This window comes from Rhinoraja longicauda, chromosome 8, assembly GCF_053455715.1.
Source record: "Rhinoraja longicauda isolate Sanriku21f chromosome 8, sRhiLon1.1, whole genome shotgun sequence".
NCBI classification, from domain to species: domain Eukaryota; kingdom Metazoa; phylum Chordata; class Chondrichthyes; order Rajiformes; family Arhynchobatidae; genus Rhinoraja; species Rhinoraja longicauda.
Window position 1 is genome coordinate 36,949,635 of NC_135960.1, and position 20,994 is coordinate 36,970,628.

Consider the following 20,994-nt stretch of genomic DNA (forward strand, 5'->3'; position numbering starts at 1 on the left):
GATAGCACCTTTGCAAGAGGCAGGGTGGGAGGAAGTATAGACCAGATAACTGTGGGAGCTGGGAGGGTTGTAGTGGATGTCAGAATGATGGAGACAGAGAGATCAAGAAAGTGGAGAGAAAGGGTGCAGATAGTCCAGGTGAATTTGTGGGCAGGGTGGAAGTTAATGGTGGTTAATAAAGTTAATGAGTTCTGCATGGGTGCAGGAGGCAGTCCCGATACAATCGTCGATGTAGCAGAGAAATAGTTGGGGGATGGTTCCAGTGTATGTCTGGAACAAGGACTGTTCGGTCTTCTCTGATAACTGTTTGTGCAACCTTGCTTTGCATTAATTGATCGCTATGTTTTCCAGAGCGTAGAACCTTCTGAAGTACTATGCCGTTAAGTGTCAAGACTGTTGGAATGTGCTCTTAGACTCTTAGAGATGCTGCATCTTTTTTTTTGCTTAGCGGTGTTGTGAATTTGCAGATGTCATTGTCTATCATATACATTAGAAAATGGGCGATCCGGCAATAATGTATTTAGATTATATTGGGGGATTAATCCACCTAATAATAGATTTTAGAAGGCACCATTAACTTAATAAAATATCCAGACCTTTTGTTTTTGTTTTTAATTATGTGCCCTGCAGTGGCCCGCAATGAAATTTTTGCAATCTATTGTAGTGACCATAGAGAGTGGTCCTAGATGTCGAACCCTCAGATTGGCCAGCGAGGTCACGTGTGGGTGCGACAGTAGGGATTGGTCCAGGGAGTGAGATCGCTGATTGGACAGCGTGGTCACGTGCGGCTTTGGCGCCTAAAGGAGTCAGTTGAGAGACTTCTTCGAAGAGAACAGTTAGTTTTAATGGTTGTCTGTAATCTCGTTATGTAAACTTTGTGATCGAATATTGCTGTCGCAATAAACTTCTTCAACAAAGAACGAGCCTCCAGACTCGCCACATTGGTGACCCAGACGTGATCCAGCCGATCACCGACCATGAGTGAACACGACGCCTCGTTTTTGGCTTCTATGCCCGGCGCACCGGAGCTAAGCGCGGTCAGCGTTCACCTTCCGTCGTTTTGGGCACATCAACCACAATCTTGGTTTGTCCATACCGAAGCCCAGTTTCACTTAAGAAACATCTCGGCAGATGCGACGAAATACTACTACCTCGTCAGCGCTCTACCGCCGGAGACGACCGCATGGGTGATGCGGTTCATCGTCAACCCTCCCGCAGAAGACAAGTATGAGGCCATGAAGGCACTGTTACTACGAACCTTCGGGTTCAGTAGGCATGACCGAGCTAAGAGGCTTATGCACCTACCGGATCTCGGAGATCGGCTGCTGTCAGTTCTCATGGCTGAAATGTTAGCGCTAGTAGGTGAACACACGAATTGCCTCATGTTCAAGCAGGCATTCCGAGAGAAGCTTCCCGAAGATGTCAAACTCATGCTCACGGATTGTTCTTTTAAGGACCCCGTGGCATATGCAGAAAAAGCTGATGCGCTCATGGCGTCCAAATCAAAAGGAAGCAGTTCGATCAACAAGGTCTCGACATCAGCGGCCGCGCCACAGCGGCATAAAGATGGCGCCGTGTCTCCCGCCAGTTCTCCAAAAGCCCGCCAAAAGGATCCGCACAAGCGCGGCTGGTGCTATTACCATCTACGATGGGGTGGAGAATCCCGCAACTGCCGCTCACCTTGTACCTTCTCGGGAAATGCCTCGGCCGATCGTACATAGGGGCAGTTGCGATTGGCGAGAACCGACGCCTCTACGTCCGAGACCGATTCACGGACACAGAATTTTTGGTGGACACGGGAGCCATAGTCAGTATCGTACCGCCGACTGACCTCGAAACCAGATCGGGTAAGACAGGTCCTACCCTCATCGCGGTAAACGGCAGCCCCATCCGCACATTCGGTACGCGTACAATGTCCCTGGCTTTAGGCATCCGCACGTACGAATGGCCATTCATTATCGCGGACGTCAGCCAGGCGATCCTAGGCGCAGATTTCCTCTGGGCCTTTTCACTAGTCCCCGATATCCGCGGTAACGACCTTTGACCCTCCACCAGCAGCGATGAGCCCGCCGCTCCGCCGGCCGCCACCCCGCCCAGCCCAACTGTCCAGGCCGTCGTCGCGGCCCCCGACCCATACGCTGAGGTCCTGGCGGAGTTTCCAGAGCTGCTCGTCCAACGGTTCGACGCCCCTTCGGCCAGGCACGGCGTGGTCCACCACATCCGCACCGAGGGCCCCCCCGTTTTCGCCCGGGCCCAGAGGTTACCACCCGACAATCTGGTGGTGGCGCGGGCAGAATTTAGGAAGATGGACGAAATGGGCATTGTCCGTCAGTCCGACAGCCCGTAGGCCTCGCCATTGCATATGGTCTCCAAAGCATTTGGGGGGTGGAGACCATGCGGCGATTACCGGCGCCTCAATGCCGTCACCATGGCCGACCGCTACCCCATACCGCACCTCCAGGACTTCTCGTCTGGACTGGAAGGTGCCGTGGTGTTCTCCAAGATCGATTTGGTGCGGGGCTACCACCAGATCCCTGTGCGTCCGGAAGACATACCAAAAACTGCCACGATTACTCCGTTCGGGTTGTTCGAATGGTTGCGCATGCCTTTCGATTTAAAGAATGCGGCACAGGCCTTCCAGCGACTCATGGACCGTGTTGGTCGAGGTTTGCCTTTTGTGTTCATTTATTTAGATGATATCCTGGTCGCCAGCCCCTCGGAGCAGGAACACCTGGTCCACTTGCGGACTGTATTCCAGCGGCTCCAAGACCACGGGCTCATCATCCAACCCTCCAAGTGTCAATTTAGCCTCCCTTCTCTCGATTTTTAGGGCACAGAATCACCCCTGCCAGTGCCACCCCTTTGCCCGAGAAGGTGGAGGCTATCCGTGCATTCCCGCGGCCCACCACAGTGAAGGGTCTGCAAGAGTTCGTGGGCATGGTAAACTTCTATCATAGGTTCGTCCCGGCAGCTGCACGGGTCATGCGCCCGCTCTTCCAGTGCCTCACGGGTAAACCTGTAGAGCTGGTATGGTCCTCGGCCGCGGAGTCGGCCTTTACAGCAGCTAAGGCAGCTTTGGCAGACGCCACCATGCTGGTCCACACAAGCCCCTCCGCCCCCACGGCCCTGACGGTTGATGCGTCTGATGTGGCGGTGGGCGGTGTTTTGGAACAGCAAGTCGGTGGCCTTTGGAAGCCCTTGGCGTTTTTCAGCCGGCAACTGAGTTCGGCTGAGCTGAAATATAGCGCCTTTGACCGAGAGCTTCTGGCTCTCTACTTAGCTGTCCGTCACTTTAGGTATTTCCTAGAAGACCGCCCGTTTGTGGCCTTTACGGACCATAAACCGTTAACTTTTGCTTTTTCCAAATTGTCCGACCCATGGTCGGCCCGCCAGCAGCGGCACCTGACTGCCATCTCTGAGTTTACCACCGACGTCCGTCATGTCGCGGGTAAGCTTAATGCCGTTGCTGACGCCCTGTCTCGGCCTGCTGTCTTCCCCATTTCAGCGGTGGACTGCGAGGTGGATCCCCAGGAGCTTGCGGAGGCACAGCTCCTGGCGGACACCGCCTCGGCATACCAGTCCGCCACTTCAGGGTTAAAGTTGGCTCAAGTGGCCGGCGGGCCGGCGGGCACAAAAGTCTGGTGTGATGTTTCCCTCCCCCGTCCCAGGCCGGTGGTGCCGCCCTCCCTTCAGCGCCGGGTGTTTGATGCCATTCACAGGCTGGCGCACCCGTCCATTCGTTCCACCTCTGCCTTAGTTGCCGCTCGGTTTGTGTGGCATGGCCTGCGAAAGCAGGTAGCTGCTTGGGCCCGTTCCTGCGTTCCCTGCCAGACCGCTAAAGTCCAACGCCATGTCCAGCCCCCAGTACAAGAGTTCGAGGTCCCAGCGGTCCGTTTTTTCCACATTCATGTGGATTTAGTCGGACCTTTACCTTCCTCCCGGGGCTACACCCATCTGCTCACGGTGGTGGATAGGTTCACCCGGTGGCCGGAAGCTTTCCCATTGTCAGATACCTCCACTGCCTCTTGTGCCAGGGTCCTGGCCCTCCATTGGGTGGCCCGTTTTGGGGTTCCGTCTGTTATCACCACCGACAGGGGGCCACAGTTCACCTCTACCCTCTGGGCCACGCTAGCAGAGCTGTACGGCTCCCGGTTGCAACACACCACGGCGTACCACCCTCAGGCTAATGGGCTCGTGGAGAGGTTCCACCGACAACTCAAGGCGACCCTCAGTGCGCGGCTGGAGGCCCCGGACTGGGTAGACCAACTTCCCTGGGTCCTTTTGGGCATCCGGACCGCTCCTAAGCAGGATCTCGGTGCTTCGTCCGCGGAGCTGGTATATGGCTCGCCACTTCGAGTACCCGGAGATTTGCTGCCGGAGTCCTCTGGCCAGCTGCCCTCAGTTCCCTCAGTGTTAGCATCACTCCGGGCACGCGTAGGTTCCCTGGCCCCGGATCCGACTTCGCGTCAAGGGTGTCTCATGGTGCATGAACCCCCTGCCTTGAAGGACTGTGAGTTTGTATTTCTGCGTAGGGATGCCCATCGTGCCCCGTTGCAGAGGGTCTATGAAGGGCCGTTCCGGGTTTTGCGTAAAGGGACGGTCACCTTCACCTTAGACGTGGGCGGCAGGAGTGAACTCGTCTCGGTGTCCAGGCTTAAACCTGCGCACTTGGATCCGGACAGCCCTGTCCTGGTCGGTCAACCACCTCGGCGAGGCCGTCCTCCTGCAGCTCCAACCGGTCCCGGACCCCCCGCTCCTGCAGTTCCACCCGGTTCAGGACCCCCCGCTCTGGTAGTTCCACCAGGTCCGGAATCCCCTGCTCCTGTGGTTCCGGCTGCCCATCTCCTTACTCGTTCTGGTCTCGAAATCCGGCTCCCTGCTAGGTTCCGTACCTCGGGTTCTGGGGGGGGGACATGTAGCGACCATAGAGAGTGGTCCTAGATGTCGAACCCTCAGATTGGCCAGCGAGGTCACGTGTGGGTGCGACAGTAGGGATTGGTCCAGGGAGTGAGATCGCTGATTGGACAGCGTGGTCACGTGCGGCTTTGGCGCCTAAAGGAGTCAGTTGAGAGACTTCTTCGAAGAGAACAGTTAGTTTTAATGGTTGTCTGTAATCTCGTTATGTAAACTTTGTGATCGAATATTGCTGTCGCAATAAACTTCTTCAACAAAGAACGAGCCTCCAGACTCGCCATACTATATACTAAAACTCTCGTTTGTTCACTGGTTCCTGAACTACAGCCAAAGCAGTACACAATAGCGCAACAATTTTCAGCCCACCTTACTCACCGTTGTCTCGTGATCCTATGGAAGACGTTTCATTGAAATCGGTGTTATATTTTAAAAGTTATTCACATTTTAAAGTTTTTAAGACCGTGCTTGCGCAGTTGGGGATCTGTTGATCTGGTACTTACGTAAGATGGCCGCCGCATCTGCACGTGCATAGAACAAACGCGTCCGTGCCTGCGCAGTTGGGGTCCGTTGAGCAGGGCTCGGCCTCCTGTCTCTTGGGGGCGGGAGAGCCAGGCCTGGTGCCAGGGGAAGCAGCCGGAGTCTGGGCCTGGGCCTGACCGGGTAACCGAGGGCCTGAGTTGGGCCAAGGGGAAAGGCTGCGATGAGGCGGGAGGTGGAGGCCGAGGCCTGGGGCTGGGCCTGCCCTCGGCTCCCCCGTTCCCCCTCCTCTCCCCAGCTGGCTCAGTGCCTTCCTCACGCCGGCCAGAGTCCAGCGGCTCAGCAACAGTGGGAGAGTCGCCGCCGTCTACCACTGAACATCCCCGCACCGGGACGGGACAGGACTTTCCACCCCTTCACCCCCACTCCACCAATGGCGGCCGCCATTGTGGGTTGTTCCTGGGAGGGAGGGGGGGGGGGAGGGAAGGGGAGGGAGGGAAGGGGGGAGATGGGAGGGGTGAGGGAGGGGGGTGGTGGAGGGGAGGGGGGTGGTGGAGGGGAGGGAGGTGGGGAGGGAGGGGGTGGAGGGGGAGGGAGGTGAGGGGAGGGAGTAGGAGAAGGAGGGGGGGGAGGGAGGGGAGGGGGGAGCGGGGGAGGAAAGGGTGCTGCTGCACCAATGCAGGAAAGGCAACCGTAGGGGGGAGGGGGGAAGGAGGGGGGTGGGAGGGGGAGGGAGAAGGCGGGGGAGGGGGAGAGGCAAGTGGGGGGGGAGAGGGGAGGGGGGAGTGGGTAGGGGAGAGGGTGTTGCACCAATGCAGGAGTGGTTTGGGCCCAACGGGTCCACTTGTTCTAGTCCCTTTTATTAGTGTGGAATATTTGTCTGGTGGATTAAAATAAAATGTGAGGACAGTATGTCTGCTGGATCAGCAATGTTGCCGAGAGGAAAAAAGGCATCGTTTGAACTGATGTTGTGAGTCAGCAGCCTCTGGGCATGCACAGTAGCTTCCAAGCTGCAGTCTTATGACTGAATTTAGTGCAGAGTCAGTAGCAGCATAACTAGGGCCACAGTAAAGAGCTTGGAAATACGGTCCAACTACTGGATAGCCTGGCAGCAAGAGGCCTGTGGATTATCCGTCTCGATCTCTGAACGAGTGAAAAATGTTAGGCCCATTGGATGTGCTGTATAGCAGCTTGATGTGCAAGGTAGTAGCCTCGCTGTTCATTATAGTTTTCCTGTGTCTTTGTTATAATCTCTTCATAAACCCCCCCACAATGCTCACTGACCTACATTGGCAGTTAGTCTGGTAATGTTGCAATTTTAACTTTTGAACTGTTATTTTAAAATCCATTCCACCCTCTCATTGTAACCTTCTCCACTCGTACAGCCTCCAAGAAATGTTCCTCTCATTTTCTTCTATTTTGTGCCCCAATTATATTTGTCATTGGTCATTTTGGCCTTAAGCTAAAAATAATCCCCTCCTTAAATACCTCGGCCTTTAGTCCTCTGTCTGAGGAAGGGTCTTGACCCGAAACGTCACGCATTCCTTCTCTCCAGAGATGCTGCCAGTCCCATTGAGTTACTCCAGCATTTTGTGTCTACCTCTGCCTCGAATCTCTTTCCTTTCCAGGATACATAAAGTCTCTGTTCAATGGTTCATTGGGCTAAACATGTTCCTGTGCACTGCCAAAATTGGAGGAACAATTTCGCTTGAGCATCTTACACCCCAGCGGTATGAATATTGACTTCTCTAACTTCAAGTAACCCTTGCCTTCCCTCTCTTTCCATCCCTCCTCCCTTCCTAGTTCTCTGACCAGACTAACTGTCCTTGTTTACATTTTGTCTCTGTTTGCTTTATTGTTACCTTCTCCGAGCTAACAATGATCTATTTTACATCTTCCTTGATCCTCATCCCCTTTGTCCCGTTTTCACATCTTACACTTCCTTATCTCTGTATCTCCCTCTCCCCTGACTCAGTCTCAAGAAGGATCTCGACCCGAAATGTCACCCATTCCTTCTATCCAGAGATGCTGCCTTTCATGCTGAGTTACTCCAGCATTTTATCAGCATCTGCCGTTCCTTCCTATACAACTGCCATGGGATCTGTCTTATGCTAGAAGTGTATGGGATATGTCTTATGCTAGAAGTTAATGCAGGTTATTGTCCGTGTCTGCTACGAAAATGTATCTGGTTGTGAAATTTGTTTCTGGTTTGGGAATTTGTGTCAAATTTCTATTTTTAATGATTTCCTTTCTTTTGGGAAGTCTGCTGTTTTTCTCATCTTGCTTCAGAGTTGTGACATTTGAACTACTTGTTTCTACCATTGCAATAGCAATCCTGCTGAACTTTTGAGCACAAGCATGAAAAGAAGTCATACACATTTGATGCAGTGAGTGTTATTGAGCATACCTAGAATTGTTATTTTAGTATTATTGCTTCAGTATCTATTGGTGATTCCTCCCAGATTGGACCAATAATGTAAAGGTGTAGGGACATACGGATTAGCGGGGGGGTCTCGAACCCTCGGTTGGGCTAACGAGTCACGGGATGCGGGAGCGCGAGGTATAGTTGTGTCTGGCGCCCAGCTGGAGAGATGAGATTAGATTGTATTGGCTAGTTAAGTAGTGTGTGTCCAAAGTAAGCAGTTGCAGTTTGTTACGGTTACCTACGAATAAAGACCTTTGAACAATAACGCTCGTTTTGGACTCACTACATTGGTGACCCGAACGCGAAGAACACGCAGAATGTCACAGGTGGGAGCGAGCGCGGGCGAGGTGCACCTACCGCCGTTCTGGGCCCATCAGCCGCACCTGTGGTTTGTACAGGCGGAGTCGCAGTTCCATATTAAAAAGGTGGATAGCGAACTGGAGAAGTTCCACCACCTCGTGAGCTGTCTGCAGGCGGAGGTGGCGGCGAGGGTCAGTCAATATCTGACCAGTCCACCCCAAACGGAGCAGTACGTGGGGCTCAAGAGGCTCCTACTAAAGAAATTCGGCTGGAGCCAGAACCAGCGGGCTCTGAGGCTGCTCCATCTACCAGCGCTGGGGCAGCGGCTGCCGTCCGAGTTGATGATGGAAATGCTGACCTTGGTGGGTCCATTGCCTTATTCCAGGGGTTATACTCATCTCCTGACGGTGGTGGATCGGTTTACATGTTGGCCGGAGGCGCTCCTATTGTCGGACACCTCGCCGGCCTCCTGTGCACGGGCCCTGGCGTTGCATTGGGTGGCCCGTTTTGGCGTACCGGCTATCATCACCACAGATCGGGGAGCCCAGTTCACCTCGTCCCTCTGGGCCGCGCTGGCACAGTTGTATGGGTCTCGCTTACAGCAGACCACCGCCTACCATCCCCAATCCAATGGAATGGTTGAGCGCTTCCATCGGCAGCTAAAGGCGTCCCTCTGTGCCCGACTGACCGGCCACGATTGGGCTGACCAGCTGCCTTGGGTCCTCCTCGGCATTCGTACGGCCCCAAAGGCCGAGCTAGGCACATCCTCGGCCGAGCTCGTCTACGGTTCGCCCCTGCGGGTACCAGGTGACATCCTCCCTTCCACCCCCGCTTTGCCACCACCCGTTACGTCGGTGTTGGGTTCCCTCCGGGCACGGGTAGGTTCTCTGGCTCCAGTCCCGACCTCCTGGCACGGAAGCGCGGCGGTCCACGTCCCGTCGGACTTGCGGGACTGTGATTTCGTGTTCCTGCGGAAAGATTCCCACCGCCCCCCTCTTCAGCCGGTTTATCAGGGCCCGTTTCAGGTACTGAAGAGAGGGGGTGTCACTTTTACCTTACAGGTGGGTAATCGCCAGGAACTCGTTTCATTATTCCCGGCTCAAGCTGGCCCATTTGGACCAGGACCTCCCTGTGTCGGTGGCCCAGCCGCCGCGCAGGGGCCGGCCAATGGCCGCCCCCCGGGTGCCGCCAGCGGCGCCTTGTTTGCCACCCCTCAGCCCCCCGCCGCCTATGGTTGGGCCCGGGCCCCCGTTCCCGATCAAGCGCTCTCCGTCGCCTACGCCCTCCGCTTCCGTGGCCCCTCCATCGCCTCCGGCGGCGGCGACCTCCCCGCCTCCCGTCACATTGGCGGTATCGGTTTCCCCCCTCCGTATGCGTTCCGGGAGGGAGGTCCGGGCACCCGTGAGGTACGGTTTCGAGGGTTCTGGGGGGGGGGTCATGTAGGGACATACGGATTAGCGGGGGGGTCTCGAACCCTCGGTTGGGCTAACGAGTCACAGGATGCGGGAGCGCGAGGTATAGTTGTGTCTGGCGCCCAGCTGGAGAGATGAGATTAGATTGTATTGGCTAGTTAAGTAGTGTGTGTCCAAAGTAAGCAGTTGCAGTTTGTTACGGTTACCTACGAATAAAGACCTTTGAACAATAACGCTCGTTTTGGACTCACTACAAAGGAATCTTTAAACTGTGCAAGTTTGTGTTTGCTTTTGTGTGTTATCTCTTTGTACCAATGCTGCACTGATCGCATTATAAAACCAATTTGAATTTACATAGTGCCTTTTGTAAATGAGCTCCTCAAAAAGCAAAGGAGCATTAAGAGGTTATCTGCTTCTCTGGAGGAAGCAACCTGGAGGTAAAACTACCCTGGATTGTTCTGAAAGTGCTGGATACAGTTGAATGCTGGATGGAGACAACACCAGTGCTCCTCCTCTAACCCACCCCACCATTCTAATGTTCACCCCTCTGTTGCCTTTTAAATTGCTTAAACCCACAGTTACACGAGTTGTGGGCAAAAGCTTTAAAAGATGTTGCAACAGTGTAAAGGCAGCTTTATGAACAACATCTGGAGACCATTATTTAAAACTTGTTAATCCTCAATAAAGTGAGGATAATGGGCTCTGATAGTTGAAACCTCCTTTTTCCCCCATACCTATTTGCTTTGCTGTTTGCAGTTTGGGAACTGTATTTTGTACATACAGTGCCCTCCATAATATTTGGGGCAAAGACCCATCATTTATTTATTTGCCTCTGTACTCCACAATTTGAGATTTGTAATAGAAAAAATCACATTATTACATCCATGTAATAATTTCCGACAGCGAGATTGTTACACTGAAGATACCAGAAGAGAGAAGGTGGGTGACAGTGAGGAAGGGAAGGAAGCTTGGAGTATAGGAGACCCTGGGGGATGTACCTCTTGAAAACAGGTTCACCCACTTGGAAGCTGTCGGGACAGAAGACACTGCTTGTCTGAGCGGCGGACAGGTCTGCGAGGCAAAATGTGGTGCTGAAGCAAAGCCGAAGAGACTGATGTCAGGCAGAGCTGTGGTAGTAGGGGACTTCATCGTGAGCGGTACAGACAGGGGCTTCTGCAGCAACAAGCGGGATTCAAGGATGGTGTGTTGCCTCCTTGGTGCCAGGATCCAGGACGTCATGGACCGATTGCAGAGCATCCTCGAGGGTGAAGGTGAGCAGCCGGAAGTGGTAGTGCATGTCGGCACAAACGACGTTGGGAAGAAGATGAAAGAGATTCTGCAGCGTGACGTTAGAGAGCTCGGAAGCTGAAAAGCAGGACCTCCAGGGTGGTTATCTCCGGTTTGCTTCCAGTTCCTCGTGCTGGTGAGGGCAGGAACAGGGAGATACGGGATCTGAATGTGTGGCAGAGGAGCTGGGGGGGGGGGGGGAGACAAATGGGATAGACGATGGAGTTAAAGGGAAAGAGCATATAGGACAAGAAAGACCCCAGAATTAACTGGACAGAAAGCTCACGAAAGGATAGGAAAGTATGGCCAAGTGAAATAGGAATCGATGAGAAAGGTGAGGTGACTAATGGATTAAAAGTATTATGTATGAATGCGCGAAGTATAAGAAGTAAATTGGATGAGCTTGAGGCTCAGTGAGAGATAGGTAGGTATGACATTGTGGGGACTACAGAGACATGGCTGCAGGAGGATTGTGACTGGGAACTGAATATTTAGGGTTATACGTCCTATAGAAAGGACAGGCAGGGGGGCAGAGGAGGTGGGGTAGCTCTGTTGGTGAGGGATGAAATTCAGTCTCTTGCAAGGGATGACAAAGGGACTGATGATGTAGAGTCGCTGTGGATATCATATCATATATATATACAGCCGGAAACAGGCCTTTTCGGCCCACCAAGTCCGTGCCGCCCAGTGATCCCCGTACATTAACACTATCCTACACCCACTAGGGACAATTTTTACATTTACCCAGCCAATTAACCTACATACCTGTACGTCTTTGGATAGATTTGAGGAATTGTAAAGGTAAGAAGACACTAATGGGATTTATCTACAAGCCCCCAAACAGTAGCCTGGAAAAAGGGTGCAAGTTGCAGCAGGAGTTAAAATTGGCATGTAACAAAGGTAATGCCACTGTGGTTATGAGATTTCAATATGCAGGTAGACTGGGAAAATCAGGTTGGTTCTGGGTCCCAAGAAAGGAAGTTTGTAGAGTGCCTCCGAGATGGATTCTTAGAGCAGCTTGTACTGGAGCCGACCAGAGAGAAGGCAATTCTGGATTTAATGATGTCCAATGAACTAGATTTAATAAGGGAACTCAAGGTAAAGGAACCGCTAGGAGGTAGTGACCATAATATGATTAACCTAGTGCACGCCCTAAATAGCAAGAATATCCTTCCTCAAATTTGGAAACCAAAACTGCACACAGTACTCCAGGTGTGGTCTCACTAGGGCCCTGTTCAACTGCAGAAGGGCCTCTTTGCTCCTACTCTTAACTCCTCTTGTTATAAAGGCCAACATGCCATTAGCTTTCTTCACGGCCTGCTGTACCTGCATGCTAACTTTAAGTGACTGATGAACAAGGACACCCAAATCTCTTTGTACTTCCCCATTTCCTAACTTGACACCATTCAGATAATAATCTGCCTTCCTGTTCTTTCCACCAAAGTGGATAACCTCACATTTATCCACATTAAACTGCATCTGCCATGCATCTGCCCACTTACACAACCTATCCAGGTCACCCTGCATCCTCATAGCATCCTCCTCACAATTCACACTGCCACCCAGCTTGGTGTCATCTGCAAATTTGCTAATGTTACTTTTAATCCCTTCATCTAAGTCATTAATGTATATTGTAAATAGCTGCGGTCCCAGCACCGAGCCTTGCGGTCCCCCACTAGTCACTGCCTGCCATTCTGAAAGGGACCCGTTAATCCCTACTCTTTGTTTCCTGTCTGCCAACCAATTTTCTATTCATGTCAGCACCCTATCCCCAATACCATGTGCTCTAATCTTGCCGACTAATCTCCCATGTGGGACCTTATCAAAGGCTTTCTGAAAATCCAGGTATACTACATCTACATCCTTGTCCATTTTCCTTGTTACATCCTCAAAAAATTCCAGAAGATTAGTCAAGCATGATTTCCCCTTCGTAAATCCATGCTGACTTGGAACGATCCTGTTACTGCTATCCAAATGTTCCACAATTTCTTCTTTTATAATTGATTCCAGCATCTTCCCCACCACTGATGTTGAGGCCAATTCACTGGATGGATTTAAGAGAGAGTTAGATAAAGCTCTTGGGGCTAGTGGAATCAAGGGATATGGGTGAAGGCAGGCTCGGGTTATTGATTGTGGACGATCAGCCATGATCACAATGAGTGGCGATGCTGGCTCGAAGGGCCGAGTGGCCTCCTCCTGCACCTATTTTCTATGTTTCTATCTCAATGAATGGCGGTGCCTGCTCAAAGGGCCAAATGGCCTCCTCCTGCACCTATTTTCTATGTTCTATGTTACATGTGGTTAAAGTGCACATTGTCAGATTTTAATAAAGGCCATTTTTATTCATTTTGGTTTCACCATGTAGAAATTACAGCAGTGTTTATACATAGTCCCACAATTTCAGGGCACCATAATGTTTGAGACACAGCAATGGCATGTAAATGAAAGTAGTCATGTTTGGTATTTTGTTGCATATCCTTTGCATGCAATGACTGCTTGAAGTCTGCGATTCATGAACATCACCAGTAGCTGGGTGTCTTCTCTGGTGATGCTCTGCCAGGCCTGTATTGCAGCCATCTTTAGCTTATGCTTGTTTTGGGGGCTAGTCCTCCTCAGTTTTTTCTGCAGCATATGAAAGGCATGCTCAATTGGGTTCAGACCAGGTGACTGACTTGGCCACTCAAGAATTGACCATTTTTGGTTCTGAAAAACTCCTTTGTTGCTTTAGCAGTATGTTGGGATCATTATCTTGCTGTAGAATGAACTGCCGGCCAATGAGTTTTGAGGCATTTGTTTGAACTTGAGCAGATTGGATGTGTCGATACACTTCAGAATTCATTATGCTGCTACCATCAGCAGTTGTATCATCCATGAAGATGTGAGCCAGTTCCTTCAGCAGCCATAGATGCCCAGGCCATAACAACCCCTCCCACCGTGTTTCACAGATGAGGTGGTATGCTTTGGATCTTGGGCAGTTTTTTTCTCTACCCCATACTTTGCTCCGATATAAGTTAATCTTCGTCTCATCTGTCCACAAGACCTTTTTACCAGAACTGTGGTTGGTCTTTTAAGTACTTCTTGACAAACTGCAACCTGGCCATCCTATTTTTGCAGTTAACCAGTGGTTTACATCTTGCAGTGCAGCCTCTGTATTTCTGTTCATGAAGTCTTCTATGGACAGTGGTCATTGACAAATCCACACCTGACTTCTGAAGAGTGTTTCTGATCTGTCGGACAGGTGTTTGGCAATTTTTCTTTATTATAGAGAGAATTCTTCTGTCATCAGCTGTGGAGGTCTTCCTTGGCCTGCCAGTCCCTTTGCGTTTAGTAAGCTCGCCAGTGCTCTCTTTCTTGTTAATGATGATCCAAACAGTTGATTTTGGTAAGCTTATGGTTTGGCTGATGTCTCTAACAGTTTTATTCTTGTTTCTAAGTCTCACAATGGCTTCTTTGACTTTCATTGGAACAACTTTGGTCCTCATGTTGATAAACAGCAATAAAAGTTTCCAGAGGTGATGGGAAGACCAGGTGCTGCGAGCTCACTTATTCCTGTATTAAGGAGGCAATTAAACACACCTGAGCAATTACAAATGCCCGTGAAGGCATGCATGTGTCCCAAACATTATGGTGTCCTGAAATGGGGGGACTATGTAGAAATACAGCCGTAATTTCTACATGGTGAAACCAAAATGTATAAAAATGGCCTTTGATAAAATCTGACAATGTGCACTGTCAAAACAACAAAAACCACATGTGATTTTTTTTCTATTACAAATGTCAAATTGTGGAGTACAGAGGCAAATAAATAAATGATGGGTCTTTGTCCCAAACATTACGGAGTGCACTGTAACTAACACTGACTAGTTACTCAAAATGTGCTTCAATTAGTGAAAGATTATGTTGTTGTCATACTATTGTGGAAGTCCAGTGACATGGATCCAGTGACTTTCAACAATTAGGACCAGATCATGCTTGATCCAATTCCCAATCTCTGTGTTTCCTGTAGCTGCACCTCATCTGTTGGCATTGTGGAGAATGAGTCCATTGAGGGTCAGAAAGATGTGCCCACACATTTGATTAACAGGGTCCAGAAGCACCAGTTTTCAGCACCCAGAAAAGTGCTGGTATCAGTGGATTGCTGTGACATTTGCACTGGGAACACTCTCCCTGTGTTGAGAGTTGATCTTCAAGTATTGTTTTTCAAATTTTTCATAAATGGTCTGAGCATTTTACCAGGCCTAGAGAGTGACTTCAAGGTGTCATTATTTCATAGAAAACATAGAAAATAGGCGCAGGAGGAGGCTATTTGGCCCTTTGAGCCAGCTGCCATTCATTGTGATCATGGCTGATTATTCACAATCACAACTGTGCCTGCCTTCTCCCCATATCCCTTGATTCCTCTAGTCCCTAGAGCTCTATCTAACTATCTTTTAAATTCATCCTGTGAATTGGCCTCGTCTGCCTTCTGTGGCAGAGAATCCCACAAATTGACAACTCTGAGTGAAACAGTTCTTTCTCTTAGTTTTAAATGGCCTCCCCTTTATTTTTAGACTGTGGCCCCTGGCTCTGGACTCCCCCAACATTGGGAACATTCTTCCTGCATCTAGCTTGTCCAGTCCTTTCATAATTTTATATGTTTCTATAAGATCCCCTCTCATCCTTCTAAATTCCAGTGAATACAAGTCCAGTCCTTCCAATCTTTCCTCATATGAAAGTCCCCCCATCCCAGGGATTAACCTCGTGAACCTATAGCTGCACTGCCTCAATAGCAAGGATGTCCTTCCTCAAACTAGGAGACCAAAACTGCATACAACACTCCAGATGTGGTCTCACCTGGGCCCTTTACTCCTGTACTCAAATCCTCTCGTTATGAAGGCTAACATGCCATTAGCTTTCTTCACTGCCTGCTGTACCTGCATGTACTTCCTGGTGTACGACACCTAGGTCTTGTTGCACTTCCCTTTTGCCTAATCTGACACCATTGAGATAATAATCTGCCTCCTTGTTTTTGCCGCCAAAGTGGATAACCTCACATTTATCTACATTATACTGCATCTGCCATGCAACTGCCTACTCACTCAAACTGTCCATGTCACCCTGCAACCTCCTAGCATCCTCTTTGCAGTTCACACTGCCCCCCAGCTTTGTGTCATCTGCAAATTTGCTAGTGTTACTTTTAATCCCATCATCTAAATCATTAATATATATTGTAAATAGTTGTGGCCCCAGCACTGAGCCTTGCGGCACTCCACCCGCCACTGTCTGCCTCATTTATTCCTACTCTTTGTTTCCTGTCTGCCAACCAATTCTCTATCCATGTCAATACCCTACACCAATACCATGTGCTCTAATTTTGCCCACTAATCTCCTGTGTGGGACCTTATCAAAGGCTTTCTGAAAGTCCAGAATCACTACATCCACTGGATCTCCTTCACCCATTTTACTTATCACATCTTCAAAAAATTCCAGAAGATTAGTCAAGCAGGATTTCCCCTTCGTAAATGCATCAGAATCAGAATCAGAATTACCTTTATTTGTCATCCAAAAAACAAGTCTTTTGGACGAGATTTCGTCACCCACAGTCCAACAATAAGAGCAATAAAATAAGCAAATTACACAACCCCAACCAACACAAAACACAGTTGGGGTTGTGTAATCCATCACAGTGAGTCTCCTCCAGTCCCCTCCTCACTGTGATGGAAGGCCAGAATGTCATGTCTCTTCCCCTGCCGTCTTCTCCTGCGGTCAGGCTGTTGAAGTTGCCATGTTCCAGTCTGCGCCAGACGGTGAAAGGTCCGCAGCGGGCCGACCCCAGCCCCGCTGCCGCTGCTGCTGCACGTCGGGGCGATCGTGACTCCCGACATTGAAGCCCCCGCCTATTTCAGGCCGCGCCGGACGGTGAAATGTCCGCGGCAGGGGCAATCCTTTTACCGTTATCCAAATGCACCGTTTTTAATTCTTTAATAATTGACTCCAGCATCTTCCCCACCGTCAATGTCAGGCTAACTGATCTCGAATTCCCCATTTTCATCCTTGCTCCTTTCTTGAAAAGAGGGATAACATTAGCTAGCCTCGAATCCACAGGAACTGATCCTGAATCTATAGAACATTGGAAAATGATCACCAATGCATCCACGATTTCCAGAGCCACTTCCTTGAATATCCTGGGATGCAGACCATCAGGCCCTGGGGATTTATCAGCCTTCAGTCCCATCAGTCTACCCAATACTATTTCTCGACTTAAGCAAATTTCTTTCAGTTCCTTTGTCTCCCTAGATCCTTTGACCTCGAGTACATCTGGGAGATTGTTTGTGTCTTCCTGAGTGAAGACAGAACCAAAGTACCTGTTCAACTCTTCTGCCATTTCCTTGTTACCCATAATAATTTCATCTGTTTCTGCCTTCAAGGGACCCACATTTGTCTTTACTAATCTTTTTTCCTTAACATACCTAAAGAAGCTTTTACTATCCTTCTTTATATTCTTGGCCAGCTTACCCTTCTACTTCATCTTTTCACCCCGTAGTAATTTTTTTCTCTTCTCTGTGGGATCCAGCACAATGGGGAGGTGGGCCAAAGTACGCATTTGTTTATGTGCCTCCTTTCCAGCACATTGGAGCTTCAATGCTAGACTGCGTAGGTACTTGTTGAGAAGAATGCATTGATGGGCACAATATCATCTATCATACTCCTGGGTTCTGGCTCCTGCATTGTAATGCATACTTGCCATACTCCGAGATATTCTGACCACAAACTTCTCTATGGAACCATCATCTGCAAGGTGGTATGCTTTTTACATTTCAAAAAATATACTTTATTCTCAATATATATACAGTAAATTCAGTCAGATTACATTGTTCTACACATTCATTACATCAACAGTTCAATACCACTCATGTTTCCTCATTAAGCAATTTTCTTGAAGCATTGAAGAAGCCCCTCAGCATACAGTGGCTGCAAATCTCTCGACGGTGGTCCTTCCCCATAAAGCCTTTATTGTGATTGCACAGACTTTCATTGGATTCCTTAGCATGTATTCTTGTTTCTTGGAATGTGCCTATCAGCAGCACTCACCTGTGGATATCCTTCTTCCTGGGAGACAACACCTTTTTTGGTCCCTGAGCTGTGTGATACAAGTACAAATGTGAGGGAGTACTGCACGGGCAGCAGCTCGACTGCTACGCCGCTGTTGTGCCATAAAACTTGTATGATTTTGTTGTATGCATCTTGGTTGCCATGTTTAGATCAATACATCACCAATTCTACTTCAAATCTAGGATGTCCTGTTTTTTCTTCTCCCTTTAATTTGTCCTCCTGTGATACAGGACTCATTAATCAAGAGTCGAGAATGTTTTATTGTCATTTGTTCCAATGAATTTCTTACTTGCAGCAGTACTCAGATATATAAACATGCTGTAGAACTCAATAAACCCCATTCTAAGCAACAAAAGAAGTTCAATATATAAAAACACACAAGCAATATGGGGCAAAGTCAAAAACAAAGCTCCATGTCCCTAGTACAATCAAGGCAGTTCGGTAGTTTGGAGTTAGTATTTAATAGCCTAATGGTTGGTGCACTTAATCATTTATTTTTTGCAAAGTGATGTGGTGAAACATTTTGTTTTGAGGTAGCAGTGAAGCATGATGGGCCTTAGTGAATGACTGTGAATGATTCTGTGCCTCGATAGATAGTTGGATAATTTGAGTTGATAATCACCCTTTCTTGTTTGGAGATCGGGGAATAGAAGTGAAAATAATCATCAGTGATACAGTGAGTTCTAAAATGTTATATTGTTTGCCAATGATGTATTCCTAAAAGCACCAGAGAAGAATAAAAGGTCACGTTTCCTACTCACACTGCACAACTGCTTTATTTTAGATGGGCACTGAATGGAATTATTTGTCTTTAAAAGAACTCGCCTCCCGGAGGATGTCGAGAGTAGTAGCACTTAAAGTTGAATACTCTAAAAGGAAGCATATGTGACAGGCTGATGAAAGCCCAGTCTTAACCTGCCCTCTCAAATATAATGATTTTTCAGTGTGGTTTCTCAAAACTTCTCAAATGTACAGTGAGCTGAATGTGGCTGCACTTCATGCATGACATCTGATGAATACATTTTCTGACATTCCTGTGAACATTGTCTTTGTAAATGAACCCGTGCTGTAAATGTTTTAATTGCTTTGTTGCCTGCCTGTAGAAAATAACAGAACTTAAATTTGGTTTTCATTGACTTTAAGGATTGTTTTTGAGGGGGATTCAGTAGATTTGAGCAATGGCCATTAGCCTGTCTGCAATGTCTGGAATACCACAAGAGAGAAGAGCTGCAAGAGAAGTGGAACATAAAAAGGAACCAATTTGTGCACGCTGCTTCCTTTTAACCCAAAATGGTGTATATCAGGGATTTTCTGCACTTTAAATCACTCAGTTGAGGGAAAAAAACTGTTTTTATGTCTGGCTGTGGCTGCTTTGACAGTCCGGAGTCGCCTTCCAGAGGGAAGTGCTTTGAAGAGTTTGTGGCCAGGGTGAGAGGGGTCAGTGTACTTGCCCGCTCGCTTCCTGGCCCTTGCGGTGTACAGTTCGTCAATGGGGGGAAGGTTGCAGCCAACAACCTTCTCAGCTGTGCGAACAATCCGTTGCAGCCTCTGGATGTCGTGCACATGATGGAGAAGGTGAGGACGGACTCAATTATAGCAGTATAGAATTGGACCATCATTGCCTGTGGCAGATTGTGTTTCTTCAGTTGCCGCAGGAAGTACATCCTCTGTTGGGCCTTTTTGACTGTGGAGTCGATGATGGCCCCCCATTTAAGGTCCCTAGAGATGATGGTTCCAAGGAACTTAAATGACTCCACAGATGTGACTATGGTGTTGTTGATGGTGAGTGGGGGGAGGGGAGGGAGATCTCTTCGAAAGTCATGATTTAAGCAATCATGTATGATATCAAATGAATACATTTTCTGGCATCCCCATCAAAATGTGGTGCAGCAGGTAGAGCTGCTGCCTCACAGCGTCAGAGACCAGGGTTTGATCCTGACCTCGGGTGCTGTCTGTCTGGAGTTTGCACGTTCTCTCTGTGACTGCATGGGTTTCCACCGTGTGTTCAAATTTCCTCCTACATCCCAAAGTGGTGCGAGTTTGTAGGTTAATTGGCCTTTGTAAATTGGCCCTGCTGTGTAAGGAGTGGATGCAAAAGTGGGACAACATAGAACTCGTGTGAACGGGTAATCATTGGTCGGCATGGTCTCGGTGGGCCTGTTTCCATGCTGTATCGCTAAAGCTGAAGCGCTGATGTAGTCCCAATTGTCAGCACGTGTTATTTTATGAGCCAGGAATTTTGAGATCGTTTTGCTATTAACTATGCTTTAATCTGTCCAGATGGTGTAAGATTCCCAAGGCTGATTTACCCCTCTCTTGTGAAGGCATATGGCTTTGGCTGTCTAAGCCACAGCTTGTTATCATCCCCTGTGATGCTTAGAGTGTTCTGGAATTGTCACCCTAATCTACCTAGGGCCATTTAATTAGCTGATTTATATCATCTTAATTTCCCACCTAATTTATCAACTAAAAAAAATCTCTTTTGAAATTTGCAATTAACTCCCGCCTGCTTGGCTTTCTTGAGATCTCCTGATTTCCACCATGCTACGCGAAGAACTACTCCTTGGCCTGGTTCTTATTTTAGGATCATTCTTAATTCCTACATCTGAACTTGCCTCGAATCCTACAGTTCTCCAGGGTATTTGCTTCCTTCAAGAACTGCATAGTTTTTACTGCCGGTAATAGCTTATGTAGCTTGGTCAAATTGTGTTCGGCAATACCCCTGTGAAACTTCCTGGAACATTTTGCAACATTAGCAGCACAATTTAAATACAAAGAGTTGTGACAAGGCAGCCAAATGATTCTTTGAGGTGCAGGTATTGTTTGAAAGTTTTCCTTAAAAGTGATTGAACTGAAGACCTGCAGTATCACATCTTGTTATTTGAGCATTAGGAAGCAAATGATAATGATCTTGGGAAATGTGAATGGTTCATGCTTCACTTTGTTCACTGTTAGCCATGGATCTTAGACCAATTAGCTGAATCTTTGTTCCATGTAGTCAGGTTTTCATGATGTGCATCCCTACTGATTTGTCTTATTGATTTGTTTGGTCACCTTTTATTTTGCATTGATGTACCAATAAGCCCT

General features: G+C 48.8%; 1 protein-coding gene across 3 annotated transcripts in view; it reads left to right on the plus strand.

Annotated features, from left to right (window-relative positions):
- Positions 1 to 20,994, plus strand: part of LOC144595861 (partitioning defective 3 homolog B-like) — a 916,989-nt gene that overhangs the window by 263,649 nt on the left and 632,346 nt on the right. Inside the window, exon 1 of one of the 3 annotated variants that reach the window (XM_078403666.1) lies at positions 6,534 to 6,594. The exons of the other annotated variants lie outside the window; for them this stretch is intronic. Coding sequence (XP_078259792.1) covers positions 6,550 to 6,594 — 45 coding nt within the window. The 5' untranslated portion in view covers positions 6,534 to 6,549. Of the gene's footprint in view, positions 1 to 6,533; positions 6,595 to 20,994 lie in introns of those variants that run through there. 3 annotated transcript variants of the gene reach the window in all.